The following is a 25,805-nucleotide window of genomic DNA, read 5'->3' as shown; positions in this document are numbered from 1 at the left end:
CGTCTCGGGAGCATTTCTAGGTCCGCGGTAAGGGATCCGAAGCTGGCGGGCCGGCGGTGGGCGCGTTCAGCCGAAGAAGTACGGCCCCTCACGATCGTGCGCTTTCGTTTGACTACGGCCGTGGTATTTCACGACTTCGACACGCTGGCGGCGCTCTCCCTCAGAGGAGCGGGGTTACTCACAACGCCACTGTCCTCGGTATGTACGTACTCGAAGCTCACCCACAGAGGTCTGGTAGTTTACCGGTATCTGGTATTTTATCTGGTAGTTTATTGTGCGCAATGTTCCAAGCTCCGGCGCACAAGCCGAGATCGCGCACTGGACGGCCGTCTAGGCGTTAGCGCCACCTGTCGGCCTAGCGGTTTACCCTCGGCCGGAGTGACGGATAACCCCGGACATTGGGAGTCCCTAAACAGCTCTGCCGTTAAAAGCCTTTGGGGACATGTTTGCATACGAGACCGATTATATTGAAGCTAGGTGCTCCAACCAATGCACTTTCGCGGAATAGTGAAGCCATCTTTAAGGGGCCTGGGGCAAGGTGTTTTTTACTGGCACCCAAGGTCTTATGAAGTTGCTAAATAATACGTTATTTAATCATTATTTTATTTATTATTTATTTAATTCCTACATTGATTTGTTGTTGTTGTTGTTGTTGTTGAAAAACCCTAATTTCAGCCAGGTACTGTGGAAGATATTGCCCCTAAAACGTTATTCTAACTTTGCATTTGTGCATAACAGTGAAGCCAACTTTAAATTTCTTGGCACTGGCGTTAGGGATAAGGGTATAACGGAAGTAATTAGTGAAAGCTTTTATGGTCTTCCTTCTTTAATTTCAGACTGCTTACATTACCCCTAAAATTCTGTCTAGCAAAGCGATTACGCACAGTAGTAAGGCCCACCTTATGGTCTTAGTGTATAGCAGAGCGATTTATGAATTTATCTTGCGGTTCTCACTTGGGAGATATTGCACTATTTTCTTTCTTTCTCCATGACCAGAAAACGGAAGACACCGATAGCGCCAGAAAGAGCCTATAAAGAGGGGAAGCGGGCGCTAATAAAGGAACCAGACGAAGTCGCACAGTGTCAAGTCAGCACACACCTCACACGCTAACAAGTTAAAGTTAGTTGCAGGTCGTAGGCCCTACCTGTGATTCGTGACTCCTTCGGGGAAACAAAGAACAGTGAGGCGGAAAAATTCGTACAAAACTAAGGCGCTCGCTGATTTGGCACTAATCACGGCAAAATGGACGCAAGCGGAAAGGCGCAGAGAACGCAAGACAGACCTCCCACTCAGCGCTAAAACCCCGAATAGGGCGCGGAAGAAAAAAACAAAGGAAGATGCGGGCGTGGAGTAGACTTGGTTGTTCGAGTTGCCACTGCGGAACGGCGAAATCAGGGACGAGTCCTTGCTAACAAGTTCGCTCAAAGAATGCTCTAAAGCAAAATAATTAAGTAAAAGCAGAATGGCTGCAGTTCAATTGTGCTTTGAACGTTTACAGCGAAAGATGCAGTCTTCGACACTTCGTGTCAAAGAAGAACTTTAATTAAGCAGCTCAACCATCACACCTGTAAGCAGTTGTCACATTAGTGAAACTCACTTAACAGCGAAAAAGTTACATGGAGCGACTTGTCGCTTTGCGCCATTTTTTTTACCTGTAATGCAAACAGGTTTTAAATAAGGTGTACGATCACAACATGGAGATTTTAGGCGCTTCTTGGGTAGTGTTTTGTCTAGAACGTTCTTTATAATATTTTTGTGTGCGTTATATATTTCCGCGCTTTGGTTCCCGCCCTGTTGGCCGTTTATGGAGCATCTTTTACGACAGCATGTAAAATTGCCAAAAGTTTGTACCTTAAGAAGACATGAGAAGGAAGCTAAAAAACAAAAAAAAAGGTAATGCATTCCACTGAACATGTCACGATTTAAAATACAAACAATGGGGCACTCTGCTTACGAATTTGGGTCGAGATGAATTGGAAACGAAAAACTAAAAAAAGAGGAGGAGGAGGAGGAGGAGGAAGAGGAGAAATGAGCTTTTATCACAGCTTTCGTCGAAGCCTCCAAGTTCAAATAATTCATCAAAAAAGGCCAGCTATCTAAATATGAAAAACGCCCACCTCCCCTCGCGGGAACCTCTGTGTAAATGCGACGCATAGGCGGAGCGGCGAAGGGACCGCGTTTTATAGCGCGCATAACGTTGAGGGGACTGCGTAAGCCGGTCCCAGTCGATGACGACGTTGGCGTACTTGTAAAGCGGAGTGGACTCTAGGTGTTTGAGCCAAGCGTGGATGTTGCTTCGCCGGAGAACGGCACACCGGTTATATGCGCAGCGCGCCCGAAGGAGAGGAAACCGCGGAAGACAGAGTACTGCACATGCGCCGGCCCCAGTGCGTCTGCCGCGGCTATGACGCAACACAATCCAACACAATCCACTTTAATCCAATCCAATCCAAATCCAATCCAATCCAATTCCAAGCCAAGCCAATCCAATCCAATCCAACCCAAGCCAATCCAATCCAATCAAATCTAATGCCCCTCGCAAGAGACTGTTCGCTATCGGAGAGGAGAGGGGGTGAGCGGCGGAGAGCGCAGCTGGCGCGGCGAAGAGAATGGGGGAGGGGCGGACAACGCCGACAACGACGACGACGCCGGAGGGACAAGGCGAGTGAATGAGATGCTCTGCATCTAAAAACGAAACGTCTCTGCACTACAATTACAGAGGTGGTCTCCGAAGCGAGTGTTGCTGTTTCAAGCCACGCACACAATGAAAACAATTATCCTAACCAATCGTCTCGATCACCAGTCCAGCGTGCTTCAAGGAACGGACATCTACACCGGATCATGCTTAACAGAAATCAATTGAGTCAGAGTTCTTCGGGCCAGGGAAGTTCAAGGGCTGCACCATGGCTGAGAAGCCGTCACTAAAATGCGGTACCTCTACTTTGCCCTCGTCGGGAAACAGTCCCGTTCTATCTTCAATATGCGCAGCTGGCTTAAGTACAGTGTCACCGCAGGTTAATGCCTACGTGTCTTCTACCGAGCACAGAAACGCCGGTTGTCAGGGAGAGAGTTTGTAGGTAAAATGCCACATCAAGTCTTCTATAGATACTTACAGCACCGAAAGCCCTAAAAACGCACCGACAACTGCCGTAAAAACAAAACCTGGAGCGAAATATAAGCCTGCAAATAAATTATCACATCGTCGCATTGTCCTTGACCTACGTAGAGTAAAACGGTCTAAAGAACCACCAGGGCAACGTGGAAAACATCCAGAATCGATACGTTTCTGACTGCGACGTGCCAATCGCTTTTGAACGCTGCTAGTGCTGACCTCCGCAGCGACAGTAGATTTTATCCATTAACCTTGGCAGGACCAACTCTGTCTGTGACCGTGTGGAAGCCCGTCTAACGACGAACGACGTCTCTCAATAAGCGGGCGCCGAGCAACAATTTCAAGCATCGCTCCTAACGACATGTCAACGTGCCTTAACGGGATTTTTCCGAGTGAACAGTCGTAGCGTATCCCTGACAGATGGCATAATTAAACGGACCCAAGCCAACCTGACGACAAGCTGCAAGACGATGCGTCGAGACGGGTTTAACTGATCGCAAAAATGTTTCTTTCAGACAGTCTCAAGTTCCCTGGAACGCAATTGTGGACAAAGAAAAGGTTTGTGCCATAAAATGCACGAGAGGCGCCCTGGTATTACGCTCATGAACATGGCAGAGCCGGCGTTCATGTCCAGGTAGCAGATGTCAAACCTGCCGTTTTAAGGACTCCGCACACACAGCTTCCGCTAGCTGGAAGTACGCAGGTGGAAGGATTGCCGATGCATCCATTTTAGGGGTGAATCCCTTTAGGGGCTCAGGCTCTCGGCGTCTCATGTCGTCGTCGTCACCGTCGTCTCATGTAGTCACAGTACTAAAACACGGGGCACTCGTTTACGCCTCGCGCTAGAACGCTTCGTGCTTCGAAGACAAGAGACTTTTACAGGAAAGCTGCATACCTCAACCCTTTAGCGGTTTCATCTCCGTCGGCAAAAACGCCAAGGCACCACGAATACACTTTTACACTGTATGCTTCGCCCCTCCCCAGGTTTCACGCTAGTTCGCGTTTTTTTTTTTTTTTTTTTTTTTTGCGGTGAAAGGTTGTTACCGAAACTTAGCGATGTTGCCGACCGGAAGTAGGAGTGCGCTGAAAGTACTGTTTTTTCTTCAAAAAAAGAAATAGACTGCATGAAATGCACTAATGTTGCTGTCGACTGAGAGTGAGCATGGCAGAAAGTGAGCCAGAGAGCAAACGGGTTCGAATTTAGTGAAATATTAAAGATCATTATGATTTTCTCTTATAGACACATTTTCGCAGCTATAGCCACAACTACTGCGATTTGCACGCACATATATATTCAAAATGAATTTCGACTGAAAATGGTTCGGAATGAAAAACAAGTGATTGCACATGTTAACAGGCTGCACAGAGAAAGCGGTACCTGCTTTAAAATTCAGAAATCTCTAAATAACGATGTTTGACTAATCGAGTCGGCGTTTTGTCTTCTAAGGCGATTACTTTTCCTGCACCTGAAAAGGCAGTAGAAATAATTAAGCTGAGAGTAAAAAGAAAGACAGGCGTTTTATCTCCTACGTTCGCGAAACAGATATAAACATGAACGTTCTTACACGAAAATATGCCGCGCCCATTTCATGTTTCATTCATTTAATGAGCGTGGGGTAGCGGGAACTAGGCGGGGCTGTTTTGTGGCTATCTTTGAAACACTAAGTGTGCAGAAAGACGGCGCGAAGGCGTTGCATGTTGAAAGAATTTGAATTCGGTGTTTTAAAAGTGGCTCGTTAATTTATCGTCGACTATTCATTCACGGAATAAAAACATCAGGCGAAGAGTCCCAATGACTTAAATTACTCTACAAGGTTTATTTTATAAGTAACATTTGTGTTGCTTAATGGTTTTTGATTGATTGATTCATTGTAGGGTTTAATAACGCGCCGACGCAACTCAGGCGATGAGGCGCGCCGTAGTGGAGGAGGGCTCCGGATTAATTTTGACCACCTGCGGATCCTTAACATGCGCCGAAATCTCGTACACACTGGCGTTTTTGCTTTTCGCCTCCATCAGAAAAGCGCCCGCCACGGTCGGGAATCGAACCCGCGACCTCGTGCTCAGCAGCGCAACGCCTTAGCCACTGATCCACCACAGCGGGTGATTAATGGTTTGTTTTTTTGTCAATCTTATGTAAGTATAAGAAGGCGGAGGGGTTATGCAGCCTGTTTAAGCGACGGGAAACTACACTGTCAATACATTGTTATACATTTTCAATTAAACACAATTCATACATAGCCAGTTAAATGCAGTTGAAGCTGCCCCACCCTTGCCATTTTAAAGAAGGTGCTGCTAAGATAATAGGGAAAAATTTCAGAAAAGCTTGCACTCACGCGCAAGACGAATGGCGAATGTGTTGTAAGGAATTATTGGGACACAAAGTTGAGTTTTAGTGGTGTCGTGGTTGACGTCGGCGGAATGACATTTCAATGAACATATGTTGAGCAAGGCCAAACTGATCCCGCCGTTTTGGTCGACGTTTTTGTACGCCACTCTGCAAGCGCGACTTATCATCTCTATGGAACGCGGCGAACGCTGGAGTTCTTTTTTTTTGGCCAATATTAGCCAATCTCTTTAAGTGGGTGTGCCCAGCTTGATGAACGCGCGGTTGAGGCACGCGTGCACGAGTGCTCGGTATTTTCCTGCTATTTTTAACTGTGGACACCACACACAAAACATTGGCGCCACAGCATCACTGCTAAAAACATCATGATGCCTTCCACCCCGTGAGAATGGATTGCCATCGAAGCTATCCAGCACGGTATACAGAGGTGAGAGAACATGAAGCGAAAAGTATGAGAATATTTTATTCCTCTTGAGCGTCCCGGCTGCCATTTCGTACCGAGCTCCTTTCATGAGCAAGACGAACATTCAAGTGTATTCTGAAACTGTGCGGTCACTGTTGATATCAAGGGCCGTTTGAAGCATGAGGGGAATCACACCCGGACATTCATTTTTCAACGACTCGCGCTTGGAAGACACGCGTAGCATCGGAAGGTTTTGTTCGCAGAGAAGGAAAAAGCAAACGTTTTATTGAGCAAAAAAAAATTGGCCGCGTATCTGCTCCTTTTGTTGCAGATGTCGTCAAAAGACGATAGTCTTTGTAGGCATTTGCCAAGGAAAGGCTCCCACTTCGCTTTCCCGCTCACCTCTCATGCTGTTCCTGTCCCGTCGCACTCATCCCAAGGTAAACACACTGAAGGTTTGCTCTAGGCGATTTGAATTTACCGCGTTCCACTGCTACAGGCCGAGTTCCTGGATGCCACCGCTGCAGTACGGCGGAGACGCGCGTGAATCGAGGCGGCCGACTTCAAGGTTTATAGAACCGCGTTGCCGTGCTCCATGTGCGTTCCAAGCAGAACGTGAAACCTAGCTAGTGGAACCTTTCTTTGCTGTTGCCGCGTGATTTCTCATATGCCGCCCGGAGGTGGCGCGGGCAACAGCAGGCGGTACGCGTTGTTCTGCAGTAGATGTAGAATATCATTTGCTATCAAAAAACCAAGCATCCAGGAATTTTTTAATAAAGGAACACTGTAAATATCCCTTGTGTACTAATTTCCTGTCTTATATTTGCGTAATGTCTTGTTCTTGTTCAACAATGTTTAAAAGTATGAACATATATACCGGGCTTAGACGTTTGCATTTGGCTGTGAGTATATATATGACTAATGTGCAATACTGTATCTACTTTACTTTGGGCGGGTAGCTGAATCGAGTTACAGACCGACGGGCAGACGGACAGACAGACAGACAGACAGACAGACAGACCAAAATTTCTGGGTTTAAGTAGCCCAAGAAAGACTATCGTCTTTAAAAGGGGTGGGGGGTGGCAGCAGCCCTCCCCAGTTCAGGTAAGCCGCGCGCTTCCACAGGATTCGTGGCCTGGTTGATTAGGCTTCGCGGGTCCTCCCGGTGTAAACTGGTCAGTGCGCATTCCCACCGCTAAGGGGGTGGGATCGGGATATAATTTGCAGAACCATTAAGGATGGGATGTTATGGCGGTGAGATTGCAGGAGTGGCAGAGGCAGAGGGAGGGGTTAGGGTAAAAGAGTATTGTGGAATTGAAATACGTGCCGGTCTGTAATCTGAACCACGTACGGACTTCGGCAGTAGTAAGCGATTAAGCCACGGATGAGCAGGAGAGTAGTTGAACTGGCTTTGGCGGCAGTGGGAAAAAACGTGAGTATATCATAGCTGTAAAGGGTATGGGGAGGAGGGGAGAGTGGATTTCAAGTCGCGCGCCCTCGGACGGGACGATCGGAAGTTGAGTTAGCGGTCGGCCGCATGTGCCACCTCGCGAAAGATATATAGAACCTTAGCGATACAAGCTTACTAATCAGAAGGGTAATGAGGAAGAGAGCGCGAATGCATGGATACAAAAATCAAAGCAATGTATACAATCATCACATCTAGCTAACTCTTATAACCCATATAGACTTCACAATGTGTGTTTCCTATGAAAGGTTACAAACGTGAGTTCATGAACGGAGACCCTCCTCTTATTCAGGCCCACACGAATGTGTCAGGCCCACGAGAACGGCACGGCGCAAACATTCGCTCCACACGAAAGCATCTGGATGGATGGTGCACACTGATCGGTGTGGTCACAGTGCTACAGATAACTTATTCCCTGCATTAGAGGCTGCACCACCAATAAGAGTGTCACCACTTTTAACGACATTATGGAGATAAGTTGATAATGATCCCTGTTTGGGCATCGTCCCCCAAACAGCTCCGCGGAATTGTTGTAGGACATTAGTGCTATTATTTTTTATTTATTGTGGCTTAAATGAGAGAACGAGTAACGAAAGTCAAGGAAGAACTCCAAAACTTGTATTTATGGTGCGTAGCCATTGCCATTGAACTTCACTTTCAAAATACTGTTTGCATGGTATTCCACTCAGATGCTAATAGCGTAGATATATTTCCGGTTATCTATAATTTATTGTTGATAGCACGCGCTAACATCACAAATTTTTTAGGCATTGTTATTGGTAATCACTTATCATATACACTTATCAATCACTTATCAAGTCACTGATCAATTCACTGATGGCCACAAGAAAGGTGTCTTGTGGATTGCCTGTGCTTGCGTGATGGCGACATTTCTTTACTTCAGAGATACGCATCTGTGCATCCATGCAGTGTCACATAAATTACTGCATTGTGGTCTAGGGCCGCACATATAAATCACATATGTGGCTTATTCGTTATTTACAGAAACGAGCACTTCGAGACTTCGAGTAGCCTTACGTTGTTCATGAAATGAAATAGTGAGTATGTTCGAATGTTTTGATGCGCTTAATGTGTATAACTTAGCGACACGTAACATCGTTCAACTCACGTTCTAAATTGTTCACCAAAAATTAAATATCAACACTGTTTGCCAGCAACCTTCTCATCGAACTGCTAATCCGATCGCGCAACGACTTCTACTGCCCAGCATTCGTATCAACTATGGGAAAACCACATTAAAATTGACTGGAGAAACTTGCTGGAATGGTCTTAATGACGAACATCAAAACCTTACGTCTATTGTATGGTTGAAAAAAAAATGTGTCAAGCCACTTCTTATGTCAGACATTTATATTTGATAGCCTAATCTTTTTTCTTTTTTTCTTGCAATTGCGATTGCTAACTTCTTTTAAAAAGTGTGGAATTATTTGGTTAGGACCCTCTGAGGACATTGTTGGGCCCTTTCTGTGTATTGCATATGCATCTTTTCTTTGGTGTAAATATAGGCTACTTTGCATCAAGCTCTCCAAGAAAAGAATGCTTCCCGTTGATGGAATCGAACCTAAGTCTCTCACGTTATGAAGCTGGCGTCTATTCGATTGCGCCATTCTGACCAGTCAAATCAGTTTGGATTTCGGACTTTGACTTCTTTGATTGAGGTTGCATGGCATGGAAGAAGGCTTCCCGTTTTGATTTGATTTTTGGTGCTTTCGCTCCCCCCACCCTTCCCCCCGAAGTTCGTCAGAGGACTTCTCAGTTTGCTGTATTTGTTGTTCAGCAAGGATAAAATTTCACAAATTTATATTCAAGTGAAATCTTTTTTGTAATGCGAAAAAATCGTTACCTGTCGCGAAAAAATTGTAGTTGAAGTGCCCCATCTCGCGAAAACAGCAAACTTTCATGTACTATCGTGATAAATTGAAATACGCTCAAGGGAGCGCGTAGCTTTCGATACTTTGTGTCCAAGTTAAGAGACTTTGTCTCCAACGTTGATTAGGAAACACCGTCGTTTGGGGAGTGAGCGTTTTGGTTTGTCTTCCCAGCACGTTCGGCACCCGCTCACCGAAGCTTTATCTAACTTTGTTGCTGTGATGAGTGGAAATGGCGCAAGCAGCTATATTCTTTGATTTTTTTTTGGTGCTGAGCGTCCAACGCACGATGGAAATACGATTGTTCTTTTTTTTTTTTTTTTTCATTTCAAGGGTGGTCACAAACTCTCGTAACTTGTTCGCACTGCGCATGCGCAGCCCGTCACCAGGATGCGCTGCGTGCACTGAAAGGCACGCGCTCCGTTGTTCGTATTTCAATTTATCACGATAGTACCTTGTTACCATGAACGTTTTCCTTCCTTTCTCAACGCATGTCGATCCAGCGGCGTAGAAAGCAGCCATTAGACACGCGCTGCAAAACCCGCAACCGCAAGAATCCGCAAAGCAAGCGTGTGAACTACGCAAAATGCACTTGCTTTTCTGTACAAGTGCTTCTTCTCAAGCTCGAGAGTACATCGCCAAATGAAGAAGAAAATGAACCCCAAAATATCAAGCAGCACAGAAACTTCCTCTAACAAGCACACCCTATCAAGGGAAGTCATCCCCAGAACCCATTCCCGAAACCAAACTTTCGAGACACGTGTATCTCCCAACTTCGAAAACATTTAACGAACTTCCCCCAAAACACCCCGCTCGTTGCAATAAATTGGCTAAAGCTGGCTCGCCGCTTCTTCGTGTTCTCCAATAACCAGCAGCCAGCTAGGCACCGCCGCCATTTAAAAAAGATAAGCCGATGCCGCCGTCTCCTCCACCTCGGCCAATTTACGCGACAGGACCATAGCCTGTGTTTCCATTAGTCGCGAAGAAAAATAAAAGAGGGAGGACGGGGGAGGGGGCGGAAGAAGCCACTCCGTAATATGCACGCCGCGCCGCAGTAACGGTGTCTCTCTTCGTCGCCGCGGCGGCAAGCTCATGAAAAGCCGGCGAGCGGCCGTTTTGAAAAATCGCTGTCCCGCACGGACGAAACATAAGCAGCGCGACGATAATTTAGGCAGGGAACGAGTGGCCAGGACACCCAGGACGGGAGAATAAAAATCGGGGGAAGGTGGAGAGGGGCACTCCGCTTACTTTTCGACAGAATGTTACTCCTGCGCGGCTCACCGTTGCAGCTGCTGACTTAAATATTAGCCTCGCAGAGTGCAGTATATCTTGCGCGCGAAAAAAAATAGAAAGAACTAGGAGACATAATTTAAACAGCGCAGAGCAAACTGCCGCGAAAAAAACAAAACAAAAATAAAAACGGGCAGTTTTGGTTTTGATAAGCTCCAGCTTTTAGCCTGCAGCTCGTCTTGATTTGTTTTTTGGAGCGCGCCTTGAACCGTAAAATTTGGTTGTTCTGCGCGTATTCGTGGGAGAGAATGCTTTATATTTTTGGGGCCGGCCAAGAGGAGTGCCCCTTCTCTCTCTCTCTCTCTCTCTCTCTCTCTCTCTCTCTCTCTCTCTCTCTCTCTCTCTCTCTCTCTCTCTCTCTCTCTTTCTCTCTCTCTCTCTCTAAAAACGTTTTAAAACTCCCGCGCTCGTTATAATTGGGACACCGCCTGATTGTTTCCGTTTCTTTCTCTCTCGCTCTCTTTTTTTTAAGTAAGCAAGGGCGGGTCCTGTTTCTGACACCGGATGACAGGGCGAGTAAACTGTATTTGACGAGGCGGGATACAGTGTTTGGAAGATTCGTAAATTTTTTGTCGGGATAGTTACTTAAAACATGACGTGAAATGGCGCTTGATTTGAGCAAAGAAGGTGCGGGAGGAGGTGTTCTAGTCTTCGGTCATATCCTTCCATCGGGGAGAGTGAGGGATATAATGGAGCTTCCAAGAGGGGTGTAGCGAGAGAGGGGGAGAGGGAGGGAGGGAGGGAGAGGAGGAGAGGAGGAATTGAAGGATCGCCGTAAGTTTATCCGGGCTCTTAACTCGTGCCGGTTTGCGACCGCTTTTTTCTTCTCGTTCAATCCCTCCCTCGCCGTCCCTTGTTTCTCTTGAATCAAGAAAAGTCGAGTAACAGCGTGAAATTTCAAATTGTTTGTTTTTATTTTTGCGTGCGGCCTCACTGTACTGCCGATGAAAGCCCACTAAGGTTACGCGGCTGTTGACAGCCGGGTTTATGAAGCACCGAACAGTAAGAAAATAACTTGTACTTTTCATTATTACGAATACTCCGCAGCGTTGCGTTTTACACGACACACATAACACGTTGCCACACGTTTTTTTTAGGAGGATGATGAGGAATAAACTTTATTTAGCCGAGACTTAAGGGCTGATGCTTGGGCACCCGCCGGGGGCGAGGGGGGTCCTCTAGTCCGGAATACACTGGCCTGCACTGGCCACCCGGACCCTCTCCACCAGGCTACACCAGGAGGAGAACTCGTAGCGGGTCAGCCATGTCACCCGCTTCTCGTATGTAGGTCGGGGATTAGGAACAAGGAAGGGGGTTTGTTGACACCCCCACACCAGATGATACAGGGTGCCAGGGTGGGGGCAGTATTTGCAAGAGTCGGAGTAGAGGGTGAGATACATTGCATGGAGTAGGGTATTGTAGGAATAAGAGTCCGTTAGTAGTCGGAATATTGTAGCTTTAGTTCTGGACAGGTGTGGGTGGGGAGCTGGGTATTGTCGGCGCCCGCGCCGGTAGTGGGCGAGCATGTCGGCGTATTTTCGCAGGGGCGTAGGCTTGAGGATATCGTCGTCTTGTAGGTTATCACCTTCTTTAAAAACGGCCCGGTGTGAATGGGCGCGGGCAGTGGCGTTTGCCGACTCATTTCCATTGGGGGATTCGAGGCCAGGTGGCCAGACTATCTGTAGTTCTGGAAGTGTTTTAATTTTTTTAAGTATAGCCAATGCTGATAGGGATATTCGTCGGATCCGATAGGGAAATTTCGGCATGAAGCTTGGTAGTCTGTCAGTATAACTGTGTAGTCTTCTGAAGTGGTGGCGGCTAGGGCGATTGCAACTTAATCAGCTGTTTCTACCGATTTTGTAATGGTCGTGACTGCGGTCAACTCTTTTCTGTTGGCGTTGGTCACACTGGCAGCGTGAACACGTGTATGCATAGCGAGTGAATGGGAGGTGATCAAACTGCACGTGCATTGCTCCTGCCCTTGCTGCTCGTCGTGCCCTGTTATAGGTCGGACGCGTGTTACGTGGGATGGGAGCCACTCTGATGTATCGTCCAATAGGGCCCGGATATGCGTGTCTTCCCGTCTTGCTGTTGTGGGGTCGATTACCCTATCCGGCGGAGGGTCACTCCTCCCGTGGTGGTGAGTTGGAGGCGTGTGAATTGAGAAATTCGATACGTTTCTAGGATTTTTTCCAACGTACTGTGGACGCCCAGAGTTGTGAACCTTTTTGTTGCCGTTTTGAGGGGCAATCCTAATGCGGTTTTGTAGGCTTATCGTATCGCGGTGTTCAGCTTGTTTTGTTCGGAGAGTTTAAGGCCACGTACCGAGCACTGCATGTAATCCGGCTGATAAGGATAACTTGGATTATGCTCAGAGTACCTGACTCTTGGAGGCCGAATCTTGGTTGAGAAACTCAATGAATAGGGTGCATTAATTGTGGAGGGTAAGTTGGAGTGGTAGGATTGTTTGGGCACCCGACCCGTCTTTCGGTATGGTGATTCCCATAATTCGCAGGTGGGGGACGTTAGGAACGGGTTGATTATTAGAGAGTTTTAGCTGACCGTTTCTGACTGTCCGCGCCGCTCCGATAGCTAGTGGGAGCGCCATTGCGCATGCGTGGCGAGCAAGAGCGCTATCGGCGATACCGGAGAGGGGCCACGCTCCGCTAACCGGACCTCTTAGCGGACCGTCGCGGCAGCTTACGTTACAGTGCGGAATATCAACATGGCTGCCCCGCGATGCGAGCGCGCTCCCGGGAACCCAGTTTCTTTCATTGAAACCCGAGCGATGAAATCGTGAAAGCTCTTCCGAATTGGCCAAGGTACCACTCTCCTTAACGAGACGTACGAAAGCGAAAAACGTTGACCGAAGCGCGGGGCTGCTTCAATGCAGCGCCGAGAAAGACAGTCTTGTCTTGGCTATTCCAAAGTTTATCGGTTTCTTTAAAATTATTTGGAACCATGATACCGTGTAAGCGACTACATTGCATTAAAAAGGTGAAATAAGGCTCTAAACACGGTACTTTACATTACTTGAGCGACCAAATTCCAATTCGTATCTTTACTTTGCGAGGACGTTTTGATTTGCACACGCACAGGGCACGACCAGTGACGCGAATGATTCCCCGTCGAGGGAGATACGGTTATCGCTTAGCTAAAAGCCATTTTGCCGCTGACGCTACGGTTGTGCTTAGGGGCCCGTCGGGAACATAGCGGAACGTCAAAAACGGTCAACTAAAACTCTATATTGATGCTCAGTTCAGGATCTGGTATACTGTTGGCGCGCTGTTTAGGTGTTAGTTTACACAGTGTAAGACAGATTTTTGGGGGGCATATTCCAACCCCCAGGATTGCAAGTATTGTTGTGCTACTTGGATGGCAGTTTGGGGGGGATATCTCGTTGGTCACCTATGGAGCCCGCAGGAGCCCAGTGTGTGAGATCATCGGCGTATAGTGCGTGTCGCAGGTTGGAAATTGTCGACGGAGGAGGTAGGTCTATTTCAACTGAAATAAGATATCATTGAGAAACTTACAAATCACCACAAATTGTCGATCCTCGCTCTAGACATCAACGAAGCATTTGACAACACTCATCAAGCAATCCTGCAAGGTCTCGCCTCCACTGACTATGGCCAACGCCTCTACCACTGCATTGCCTAATTCCTAACCAATCGCACTGCAACTGTGGGAATCGGGCACCTCCATTCGGAGACTTTCCAAACTATACCTAAAGGAACCCCACAAGGCTCAGTGATATCTCCACTACTGTTCAACATCGGCACACGTCTCTGGTGCAGAAAAATATTGCTGTCACAGTTGCTATGAGAGTTGTTGGGAAGCTGATGACAGCGATGTGCTCAGTTAAGTCGTTCCAGCCTCTAGCTGCATGCGGAAAGAAGTCCGAAAGAAGCTGTTCCAGTGAGCAAGCAGAACAAAAGGTGATTAATGCGTGGCGAAAGGTAGGTTGGACGAGGGTATAAATTGCATGGTTGAGGGGTGAACTAAAATTTGATAAAACAGAAAGAATAGGTAGTTATGCGGCATAAAATAATAGCGGCTAAAATTCTAACTGCGCTTTCAAAACAGCCAGATGAGCGAATTAAATTGGGCAGGGCGACTTTGAGTACTAACCCGAGCTTGTTTGTGGACCAGCTGACGGTTCCGCTAGCGCGAGCATCTGAACGCTTCCGTATTGTAGCTGAACCTGATTCCAGAATATAAGACGTTACTCGAGATATGAAAAGACTTTTCCGGCTGTTGATTAAACTTTGGTTGTTTAACAGGCCGAAACTACACCTGCGCTATGAAGCGTGCCGTAGTGGACTGTGCCGGATAAATATTGGCCATCTGGGGATCTTTGGCAGGCGTCGAAATCTCGGCACATGGACGTTTCAAAAGGAACCGTTCTACGCCTCACTGAGAGCTTTCGATGTCGCGTCAAAACGGACTGCAGGAGAGCCAATTTTCCAGAATGGGTTTCACAACACGATTGTGATGATAAGCGAAGGCACATCAAGCGCTCTTCAAGAAAAATACGCCTCCCGTGGTCGGAATTGCACCTGTGCACTTCTTTGAAGCCGGCGTTTACCCAATTCCAATTCCTTTCTGTATTCCTCTTCTCCCGAAAGAAAACAAGAAAAAAGTGGGGAGCAACAGCCGCACCAGCAAAGCTATGACAGCTTTACAGCCAATTAGATATAAATGAACAGGGGCAAGCACCCAGAATTTTCTTCCCGATTGCGCCTTTTGAAACGGCAAAAACTGTTTGGGTTTTCGACTTTGCTTTGACTCAGGTTTCATGGGAGAAAGCTTCGCGTTTTAGCCATCTTCTTTTCAAGAAATGGCTTTGATTTCTTTTTTTGCTTCTCGCCTCTATCTGAAAAGCGGCCACCGCGGCCGCAATCGAATCCGGGATCTTGGACTCAGCAGCACAACGCCTTGGACATTGCGCCACCGTGGCGCTGTGGCTGCACACTGAAAACACTGTACAATAAATAGCGTTGTCTAAGGAAAAATATTTTCTTTTGTTCGTACTGGTGAGCTGAAAAATTTAACGGCAGTCAATTGTGTCAGGATGGGTAGTCATGTGATACACGGTTCAGTTTCAGAGTTTCAGTCGTATTCTATGTGTGAATCTAAATGTGCACTAAGAGACTTTTTGCGCCATCGTAGCGAATGCAATCGTGGAGACGGCAATTTCATTGTTGCTCAATTACCAGGTGTGATGCGCTGTGTGATCAGGACGCGGCAGTCTTCGCAACCAGTGACATGTTACACAGGCCGCGTAGGATGCCCCCCCCCCCCCCTCCCCCCTACCTCTTCTAGTGCGGCCAGCGCGCAATCCCGATATTTCCAAGGTGTCTTGTCGCTCCTAGCAGGAGGGTGACACTCACCTGCCCTGACGTGGACGTCGCCGCTGACGATGGAGCCGACGCTGTTACGGGCTCCGCAGCGGTACACGGCGGCGTGGATGTCCTGCCTGAAGTCCTCGGCGCGGAACGGAGAGAAGACGAGTGCACCGTCCTGGGCGCGGACATGGCGCAGGCCGGGGATGTCAGGTGATGGGCCCTGGGAGCCGACGCGCCACCACCAGACCTCGGGCCGAGGGGTGCCCTGGGCTTCGCAGGGCACGGCCGTCTGGGAAGAGTTGAGGAACTCTATCCTCCCTGGTGGCGCACGCGTGAAGACGGGACCGCGTCGCTCCTGGCGGGCTCCTCTCGCTGCGTCGGCGGGAAAAAGGAGGAGGACACACAAAAAAAAAACACGGAATGGGGAACACGTTAGATGGCGGAAGCCGTGGATACGGGAAGTTACGTCGTATATCTTATTTCTATTTCCCAGTAAACCTAAAGAATCTCAAGGGAAGGATTGTCACATTGGTGTCACAGGAAGTCTTCATAAATATAAATATACCACAAGACAAACAAAAGGAGATACAAATTACAGTGAATCAATGTAAACAACGAGGAAAAAATCGCAAAAGAAACCCAATGAAAAGAATTACCAGTTGCATGCGAAGCGACGCACCAATACAGGTGGCATACCAATACTCCTTCGGCGCACTCAAACTGAAAGGAGCACACTAGGTTATTTTCTTTTTATTGAGGAGCAGCTTGCTGCGGATACATGTCTTTTCTTGTTAGATAGGCCCAAAAGGATATGGAGTATGAATATAGTCTAAGATATTATAACGTAAGACTGCACTTCTAGCGAGCATAAATCGTGTTGATAACGTAATAGTAGTTACCGACACTTCTTGCTGAAACCGAACTCAAAACAGGCAGCGATGCTGTAAATACTCGACGCATACGTCTACCCCCCCTTCCTGGAAATAAAAATGTCCTTCAATGGGTTCTTTCTCTCATAAGGAGAGCACGGCCAACCAGCCGGCCCTTGACACCCCATTCTTCCACGTGACTCTGGGCATGCCCAGGCGGCCCTTAGAAACGGAGGTGTGTGGTCATTTTCGTGTATTTTGTTCCTGAGGCACGCCGTGTGGTTGATGACGTATTTTTGTGACCATCTTTCAGTCAGGGACGACGCCGTCGGCTTGTCTCGTAATGACTTCCGCCTTTAAAAAGAGCAGGCTTGATTGATGACTGAGCATTCGAACGCCAGCCATGTTTGCCACTTCGTCTTGGCCACACGGCTTCGACGTAATCCATCTTTTAGGTTGCTCTTTTTCCGAAGTCCTTCGTTATTTTACAACACGCCCAATGTTCAAGGAAAAAAAAAGAAAGTTGCGAATGAAACCTCGCAATCCGCCCATTCGACACGCCAACTCTATCCAGCGCCGCTCCCCCACATCTGCCAATAGCGGCCGAAAGTTTCTTGCCCAATATTCACTAACATCGACCCGTTTCTGTCTCCTGCGCTCAGTTGCTGCGCAGTGCGTGCGCATGGTGCGGGGAAACAGACAGCTTTTGCGTAGAAAGGTCTTTTGGGGGAGTTTTATTTCTTATTTGGAGTTGATAACTGCCAACGCCAGCGATTGCGCACGGCTGTCATGGTGACTGAGTGGTGAAAGAAAAAAAAAGCAACAAAGCACGGTGCGCTTGTTTCCTGCCTTGCAAGCGCACAAAGTTTTTCTCTGCCCGGACTGAACACGGCAACCTGCTTGTGTTTTATCGTTTAAAAATCGAGCGTTCCTTGCTTCTCTGCTTCAACTTGATCCCGCGAGGCAAGAAAGGAAGCTACCTGTTTTTTTGTTTCAATATACAAGCGGCCGCCGTGCTTAGGCGATTGGTTGCTTTCGTGCCGATTGGGGGCTGTGAAGAAAAAATAAAACAGGAGGCGGGGGCATGGAACGGCCATGCTCTAGTTTCTATCATGAGGCTTTACTTAGTTTGCGTTGTTTCGGTTGTTGTTGGGATTGTTCTTGTTTTGTTTTGTTTTTTGCTCGGCTTTCTTGCCCCCTTCCGTCAGCAACTCACATGTCCGAGCTTTTCCGGCGACCAGGCCGTATCCTGCGGGCTCGCCGCAATAACGCCTCGGAAAGCCGCCTGCAGGCCAAGCGTTCGTTGGAGTCGATGCGGGATCAATACGAAAACAACTCCCCTTCGCTCCGTCGGGGATCATAACTTTGGGAGCTCTAATTTCTTCGGGAGGCGTCAAGTTCGCTGTACCTCGAACATGAAAAGAACAGAAAAGAAACACGCGGCGTAGAACCGTGAGGGCGAGGAAACAGAGTAACGTTGTTACGGGGAAAGGCGGAGAGTTTATATCCCGCGTATTGGGTCACCCTCACATTGCAGTAGTGGTAAGAGGAAATAGCGACTTTCATTTCGTTGTTCTTACTGTTGTCTGTGGTGGCTGGAAGCGGGGAGTGCTATTGCTGGTACGAAATTAGTGTTTCGCTCTTCGTTGTTTCCATCCCTTGTTTTATTCTTTTCTCTCGCTCCTGCGGCTCGCTTTGCTGACTCTTCGAAGCGCTGACTTTGCTACGTATAACGATATTACCAGCCGTGAGCTACCTATTAATCAGAAGCAGGGTATCAGTGACGACCCGTATACCGATAACAAATTAAAAAAAAAAGAAAGTTGAAAACTGTTTGGAACTTCTTGTCTTACTGTTGTTATAAAGGAATGTAACCATAAAATAGGGATAAAAATGAGCCCATGTCAGGTAGCCGGAGAGCTTACATTAAAAGTAATGCAATCATTTTGTCCTTTACAGCAGCACCACTTAGGACCTTTCGTTTTGGTTAAAAGATAAAAGAAGTAACGCGAGGCACTTGAGGTGGTTTGTTTTTGCTGTGTTAGAAATAACACAGCAAAAACAAACCACCTCAAGCAGTTGTCTGCATTAACGCAATATAATTACACAAATGGCAATTTTATTTGTGGCTATTGAATAGATAGACATTATCGTGGATGGTTCAATTATTACATTAATTCATTATTATTTTTAATCAGTTATTAATAAATATTTTAATTAATGGCGTTGTAGGTCCTGGGCTCTTCGACAAAGGGCACAAGGTGTGGCAAGTTTACTGGAAGGGTACCATATGCAGTTCGCGGTATTCTTCGATAAGGGTTGGTATGTCGAATGTTCCATCCTTCATTTCTGGTTACTGTAAAACAGATGTTCGGGGGGGGGGGGGGGGGGTTGCTAAATGCCCGACAGTAAAACCTCGTGAGCCATCACCATATGAGACAGATTTTGGATACGCAATGCTCGCACACCCAGGCCTCAGTAAGTACTATTGACTGACGCACATGCATTTGTGGTAGCGTGACTTGACATAACACATAGCGATAAATTTGAGGCCGTGTGTGCTGGAAGCGACTAAAGGCATCGGTTAACGGTGTTTCCAAAAGGCAGAACACCGTAATTGCTAAAGTGAGGATGGAAAAAAAGTAGAAAACCGGGGGGTGTTATGATTGATGTTCAGGGTTGTGTAGATGGTGCGAACTTTTAATTTCCACACGTTTTGCAACTGATGATGGTTGGATGTTTATGGCGCAAGGCCAACTGGGGCAAAGAGCGCCAAAACAATAGTCATATATGAGGGGTGAAACCTTAAACACTAAGTAAAGTCAGCAAAAACAAAAGTAAAATCACAAAACGACAATGAGCATGGCTGGTGTATAGGGCCAGATTTCATGATGCGTGATAGGAAATGAGGTTTAAAAACTTGACGTCTGACAAATACTCAAAGACACGTTTCACGGAAACCATGGCATCGTCACCAAGAAACAGCGATGGATGTAGGGGGATATGTTGTCTGTAGAGTTCTCTGAAGTGTTTGTGTCGTGTTGTGTGAAGTGCCTTGCATGTTATTATTATGTGCACTACGGATAGGGCCTCTCCGCACCTGCTGCACTGGGGTCTAGGAGATCCCGTCAGCAGATACGAGTGAGTTGCATGCGTGTGTTCTATCCGTAGCCTACCCAAGGCGACTTCCGTGCGTCTGTTGTGTGAGTCAGATGTGCGTTTTGCAACTAAACGTGTATATTTGTTGCAGGCGAAGCATCAAAAATAGGCGCGGCGTCAGTTTTTGTTTAGGTGGGACTAATTACATCTTTTTTAGTTGTTTGCTAATGCCCTCAACAGCTGTCCTTTTTAAACGCCGGAAGATAACGCGAACATTCGGTTAAGCCCAGAGCCTTCTTTCGGAGAATAGAATAACGTATCGCATTTTGTTTGTGACCATGATTCATGCAAACTGGTAGAATTGTAGACATGCTTGTAGCGGGGAGTAATGTTGTTTTTTCAGCTGTCAGTTTAAAGAAGAAGCTACTCTTCGATTTTCAAGATGCATTTACTCGCATGCACGGATTGACTACTAACTGGCAACGATAGTAACGTCAAGAAACGACACTAAAAATTTTTCATGATTTGCTAATCCATAGTCAGAGCGTCAACACGCGGTTTTTAGGGAAACATGCCTTAATTTAGTTCATTTCTCTGGGCCAAAAATTTAACGGCTGTCAATGGTGTCAGCATTTAAAAGTTGGCCTAGTTGAAGAAATATGCAAGTCGCAAAAGAAAAAAGAAGCTCGAGTAGCACAAAGAAGGCACCCCCACGTAAGATAGGCAGGCTGCAACATTGTGCGTCCGCAAACTAATTTACGCGGACTTAGACTTGCCTTTGTTTCTCCCTAACTGCAAATATAACGTTTCGCGTGGAATTATCAAGTTTGTACAATTTTCTTGGGCTTTTTTCTTACAGTTAACGTGCTCAAGTATTACAGTAAACAGCATTCTCAACAACCGCACGTGTCTGCAACGTTGACAATAAAGCCTCAAGCTAATGCTTCAAAACTGAAACAGGGTGATGTCTCAATTTAGTTCATTCCTCAAACGTGCGTGTGGATACTCAGCGTTCTAGTTTCTTTTTTTCCTTGTCCAGAGTGCTGTGCTTAGAGCGCAACCGGGAGTTTTAATTCGGGCACTAAAAGTCGAGTTTGGAACAACATGCGAGCGCACACACGGCCGTTGGGTCCTGTTTAACAAGGCGCCTTTATTGCGTATTCTGGGCGGTGTACGTGATTACATGACGTGCTAACTGCTTCGCGCCGTTAAATATTGAAAGCCAACGAGCGAGCGGGCCAACGGAGGGCAGCCAACTGCGGCTGCTCATGCTGCGTCGCCACTGTGCGCGTGTGGAGCCAGATAACGATGGGTCCAAGATATACACACACAAGCGACCCCCGCTGGTGCGTGTGGCTATTGCTGTATATTTATCACCCTGGGCGACTCAGAGGCCGCAATGCGCGAGGATAGAGAGATAGGCGTAAAACGTGTCCGCTGGGGGGAACGGCTCGTCGAGGCGTGCAGTCATTGCATTAGGTATTAACGCCGCCGTACCGCGGCCTGGCTGAACGAGGCAATAACTAAAGAAATGAAGCAAGGGCTGAACGGACAATGTGTGGAAAGGACATGCATTGCGCCGGATACGACACGCTCGGGGCCCGCTCCTCAATTGCGACGCAGACGAGATCACGTCCGTGAAGTGACGTTCCGCGATTGTGCTAACAAACTGCGTCCTTTGGACGACATCGCGGCTATTATAATTTCGACGCTCGCCAGGAAGTAGCGGGGGGCGAAAGGGGATTCATGCCTTGAAAATTGGAGGAGATTGTTTGCAGGATGCGTGTTGAATTATGCGGCAACCAGTGCAAGCCGAAGTCAAGACGCAATACACTACTCGTTAGTTTGCTACCTCCCTTTCTAGGGATCCTCACTCACTCACTCACTCACTCACTCACTCACTCACTCACTCACTCACTCACTCACTCACTCACTCACTCACTCACTCACTCACTCACTCACTCACTCACTCACTCACTCACTCACTCACTCACTCACTCACTCACTCACTCACTCACTCACTCACTCACTCACTCACTCACTCACTCACTCACTCACTCACTCACTCACTCACTCACTCACTCACTCACTCACTCACTCACTCACTCACTCACTCACTCACTCACTCACTCACTCACTCACTCACTCACTCACTCACTCACTCACTCACTCACTCACTCACTCACTCACTCACTCACTCACTCACTCACTCACTCACTCACTCACTCACTCACTCACTCACTCACTCACTCACTCACTCACTCACTCACTCACTCACTCACTCACTCACTCACTCACTCACTCACTCACTCACTCACTCACTCACTCACTCACTCACTCACTCACTCACTCACTCACTCACTCACTCACTCACTCACTCACTCACTCACTCACTCACTCACTCACTCACTCACTCACTCACTCACTCACTCACTCACTCACTCACTCACTCACTCACTCACTCACTCACTCACTCACTCACTCACTCACTCACTCACTCACTCACTCACTCACTCACTCACTCACTCACTCACTCACTCACTCACTCACTCACTCACTCACTCACTCACTCACTCACTCACTCACTCACTCACTCACTCACTCACTCACTCACTCACTCACTCACTCACTCACTCACTCACTCACTCACTCACTCACTCACTCACTCACTCACTCACTCACTCACTCACTCACTCACTCACTCACTCACTCACTCACTCACTCACTCACTCACTCACTAACTATCGCCCCTTCCCCAGCACATTTGCCTGCGGGCTGGCACATTTTGGCTATGCAGCTGGAGCCTTCCAATTGCAGCGAGCTTTAAAAGGGATTTTTTTTTGTAACAAGACTACCGCATGAAAAACATCCAAGCATAAAAAGATGACGCGGACGCACACCGGACGCCGCTGAAAACTTCCACCACGTGATTTATTTCTTAGAATAGCCAACCAGCAAGCATTGCATTCCTTCCAATATACCCGTGAAATTAGAAATCAAGCTTCTTTAAAATCTCAGCCGCCACCACAATTGGCGGTGAGATGTTTGAGTGGCGCCCCCTGGCTCCTGACGACAGGTTAGGGGCTCGCGGCGCTGTCGTCTGCTACACTTCGCTGGTGAGGGGCAGCTGTGCCTGTGCTAGAAATCGCTCGCGTTCATGCAAGTGCATTAAAAAGCGTATTTCCAGTAATTCAGTTATTTTGCCAGCATTTGACACATCTTGATAATTTCAAGCTGTATCCAGCACAAGTGTGCAAACACACCAGGAGAGAGAGAACAACTTTCTTCAAAGCATTGGCCAGAAGATCATCTGCAACTCGTCCTTTCTAGCTTATTTGCGAGGTTCAGTGCTCAGAGCTCTTCGATAAGTACTCAAAATACGTAGGCTTCGCTAGAATGTTTTTGAGATGCGTTTATGAAGACTGAACAGTCTGTTGCAACGCCCCAAGCAGAAGGCCCCTACACGCGATTGGCCCAGTAGGAAATAAAATGGCTGTATTCCATTTCTTTCATTGTTGTTGACTTGTTTCAGATTAATCTTTTTTCTGTGTCCAACGCATTCATTTTTCTGCGCCATCACAAACGTCTTATTAGGAGGTTTCGGGGTATTTGGGAGGTTCACATAGGTCGGGTGGATATGTTCTTTAGGCTGTATGGCGTACATGCTCTTCAGAAATTGGTTTCCGCTATGGCTGCGTGCAAGAAGGTGCATATCCGCAGCGTGCGTTGTTTGTTCACATGCAATTTCAATGAGAAGGTTTGTGCTACGCCACCGCGATCGCGCCCAAAACAACGTGGTCCACAGTACTCGAAGGCGGCTTTCGTGCCCCGAATTTCTATCGCAACCATCGTTATCGTAACGAATAGACTGTTAACCCGAACGACTATGACATTATCACAAGGTTCAAGGCTTGATATTCTCGCTAATGAACGCAATAAATAGTATACGTGCCGGTTTTCAGTGTAACATGAATCAAAACCGATGAATATGCCGAAGCAGCTCTTTATTGTTTTCCTATTGAGCATCTTTTACTCTACTGTCCTGCCTACAAAGACTCTAGATCAACTTTGCTACAGAACATTGCACGCATAGGTTATACGCAAGGACCAGTGACCTTAAAAACCATTTTAGGGCCCTGGCCGTCTTCTTCTCAGCAACGCCTAGCCCTAAAATTTCTGTTTTCGTACCTCAGCGACACTGGATTCATTCAAAAACTTTAAATCCCTTCACTCTGAGACTTTCGCTCTTGCCATTTTACTTGATTTCGTTGGTCCCTCTCTCAGCTTAAATCTCTTTTCTACCCTCCTCTCTCTTGGGCCTTTCTTACTTTTCCCCCTCCCCGAACAGAGTAGCATGAAGGCGATTTTGTACGGCGGCTAAACACTCTGTTTTCTAATAAAGAGCTCTCTCTCTCTCTCTCTCTCTCTCTCTCTCTCTCTCTCTCTCTCTCTCTCTCTCTCTCTCTCTCTCTCTCTCTCTCTCTACCCTCTTAAACGTGAAGAGTAAATCCTGACCTACTCGGGATGGCATTTCATGAATTGAAGGAAATGACTCTAGCTTTTCTGTTCTTGACTGAGGACTCCGCCCACTAAAAAGCTTGATGTTACTGTTAACTCCTCCTCCTCCTCCTCCTCCTCCTCCTCCTCCTCCTCCTCCGCCTCTCGATTGCAGTTTTACTATAACGCATATCTGAATATTGGGTAGATATGCCTGTGGGAAATGTGCCGTAAATATGCCTAAAAGTCTGAACAATCATAGTGTTACTGTATCTTTACCGTGCACGTGACTAGCATGCGTGCGTGCTTGCGCGTGTGCCTGCGTGCGTGCGAGTGCGTGCGTGTGCGTGTGTGTTTGTGTGATATTGCTTAAACATTTTATGGCGGGGAACCAGCCGAAATGATGGAAGTCGACTAGCACTAGCTCCTCTCCGTACTGACTGTTTATACTCCGAACACACTTTTTACAAGGACCGACAAGAAGTAATGAAAAACGGGTGTATTATTCCTCAGTCTCTATGATTTGGTTTACACCTACAAATATCATACGAGGCTGAAATCGCGATTATTTTGCGGATTAACCGGTCATAGCGCCGTGCCCAGTATACGAGCACAGCCTCCGAGCTTGAACCGACCACGTCACTGATATCGCGCTCAATTGCTAACGTTTTTGCTAAATAGCCTCCATACTGGTAAGAAGCCTGGTATAAAACTAGCACACGCCTATAAACACAGTAGTTTATTTCGAACTCAGTCTATATTTCTTCCGCCTAATAGTGCATGCCGGCATACTTTCATGCCATGAAAACGTAAAGTGATTAGATACAATACTTTCGAGCGTTCGGCAAGGTTGCAAAAACTGTTTTACCGTCTCCTTAGATACGATTACCGGGAATAGCAATGCCTTCTGCCAAAGCCGACTGCCCGGAAGGCCAGAAATTCGTTTTAGTCTTGCATTTTCGCTTTTGTCGGTTATTTGCCGCTGACCCAGCCTGACCGTTCCCTTTGTTGGAAAGATTGCTGAATACAGAAGCTGACGCCTATAGCTCCGGCTGTTCACGCTCCGCACAGGACTGGCTTCCCAAGGAATGGGGCGACGCCGGCAATGTTTCTTCCGGAGCGGCATCAAAAACTATACTTTAAATCACGCTTTGAGCTAGTGTGGGCGTTTTTAGGTATTTTATTATAATAAAAAGTTACGCACACGCAAGATCTGATGCGGACAAGCATCAAAAGTCAACCGAGCTCCAAGAAACAGCAGGGAGAGCGAGCCCGAGTGAAGCAGACGACACATGCGAGAATCCCATAGCCGACATCACAGAGACGCCCATCGCAGCACCGCCCGTGGTCCCGCTCACCACAAATAGTTAGCGTCATGTGCGGAAGAGGAAACTTGACAACCACCAGTAACGGGACAGCGTTAGTTTCTTGCGAACAGCGGGCACAAGAATGCACTCGGACGAATGGTATTGAGAATGCGTG

At 47.3% G+C, this 25,805-nt stretch overlaps 1 protein-coding gene across 1 annotated transcript in view; it reads right to left on the bottom strand.

Moving 5' to 3' along the window:
- Positions 1-25,805, bottom strand: part of LOC144175431 (cell adhesion molecule Dscam1-like) — a 174,222-nt gene that overhangs the window by 20,712 nt on the left and 127,705 nt on the right. The window contains exon 2 of the mRNA XM_077704508.1: positions 15,904-16,230. Within this exon, the coding sequence (XP_077560634.1) occupies positions 15,904-16,230 (327 nt within the window). The remainder of the gene's footprint in view (positions 1-15,903; positions 16,231-25,805) is intronic.

Source organism: Haemaphysalis longicornis, unplaced genomic scaffold, assembly GCF_048455015.1.
Source record: "Haemaphysalis longicornis isolate Haplotype H1 unplaced genomic scaffold, Haemaphysalis longicornis Haplotype H1 scaffold_3, whole genome shotgun sequence".
Classification (NCBI taxonomy): domain Eukaryota; kingdom Metazoa; phylum Arthropoda; class Arachnida; order Ixodida; family Ixodidae; genus Haemaphysalis; species Haemaphysalis longicornis.
Note: the sequence above shows the minus strand (reverse complement) of the source record. Positions and strands in the feature narration are given on the sequence as shown.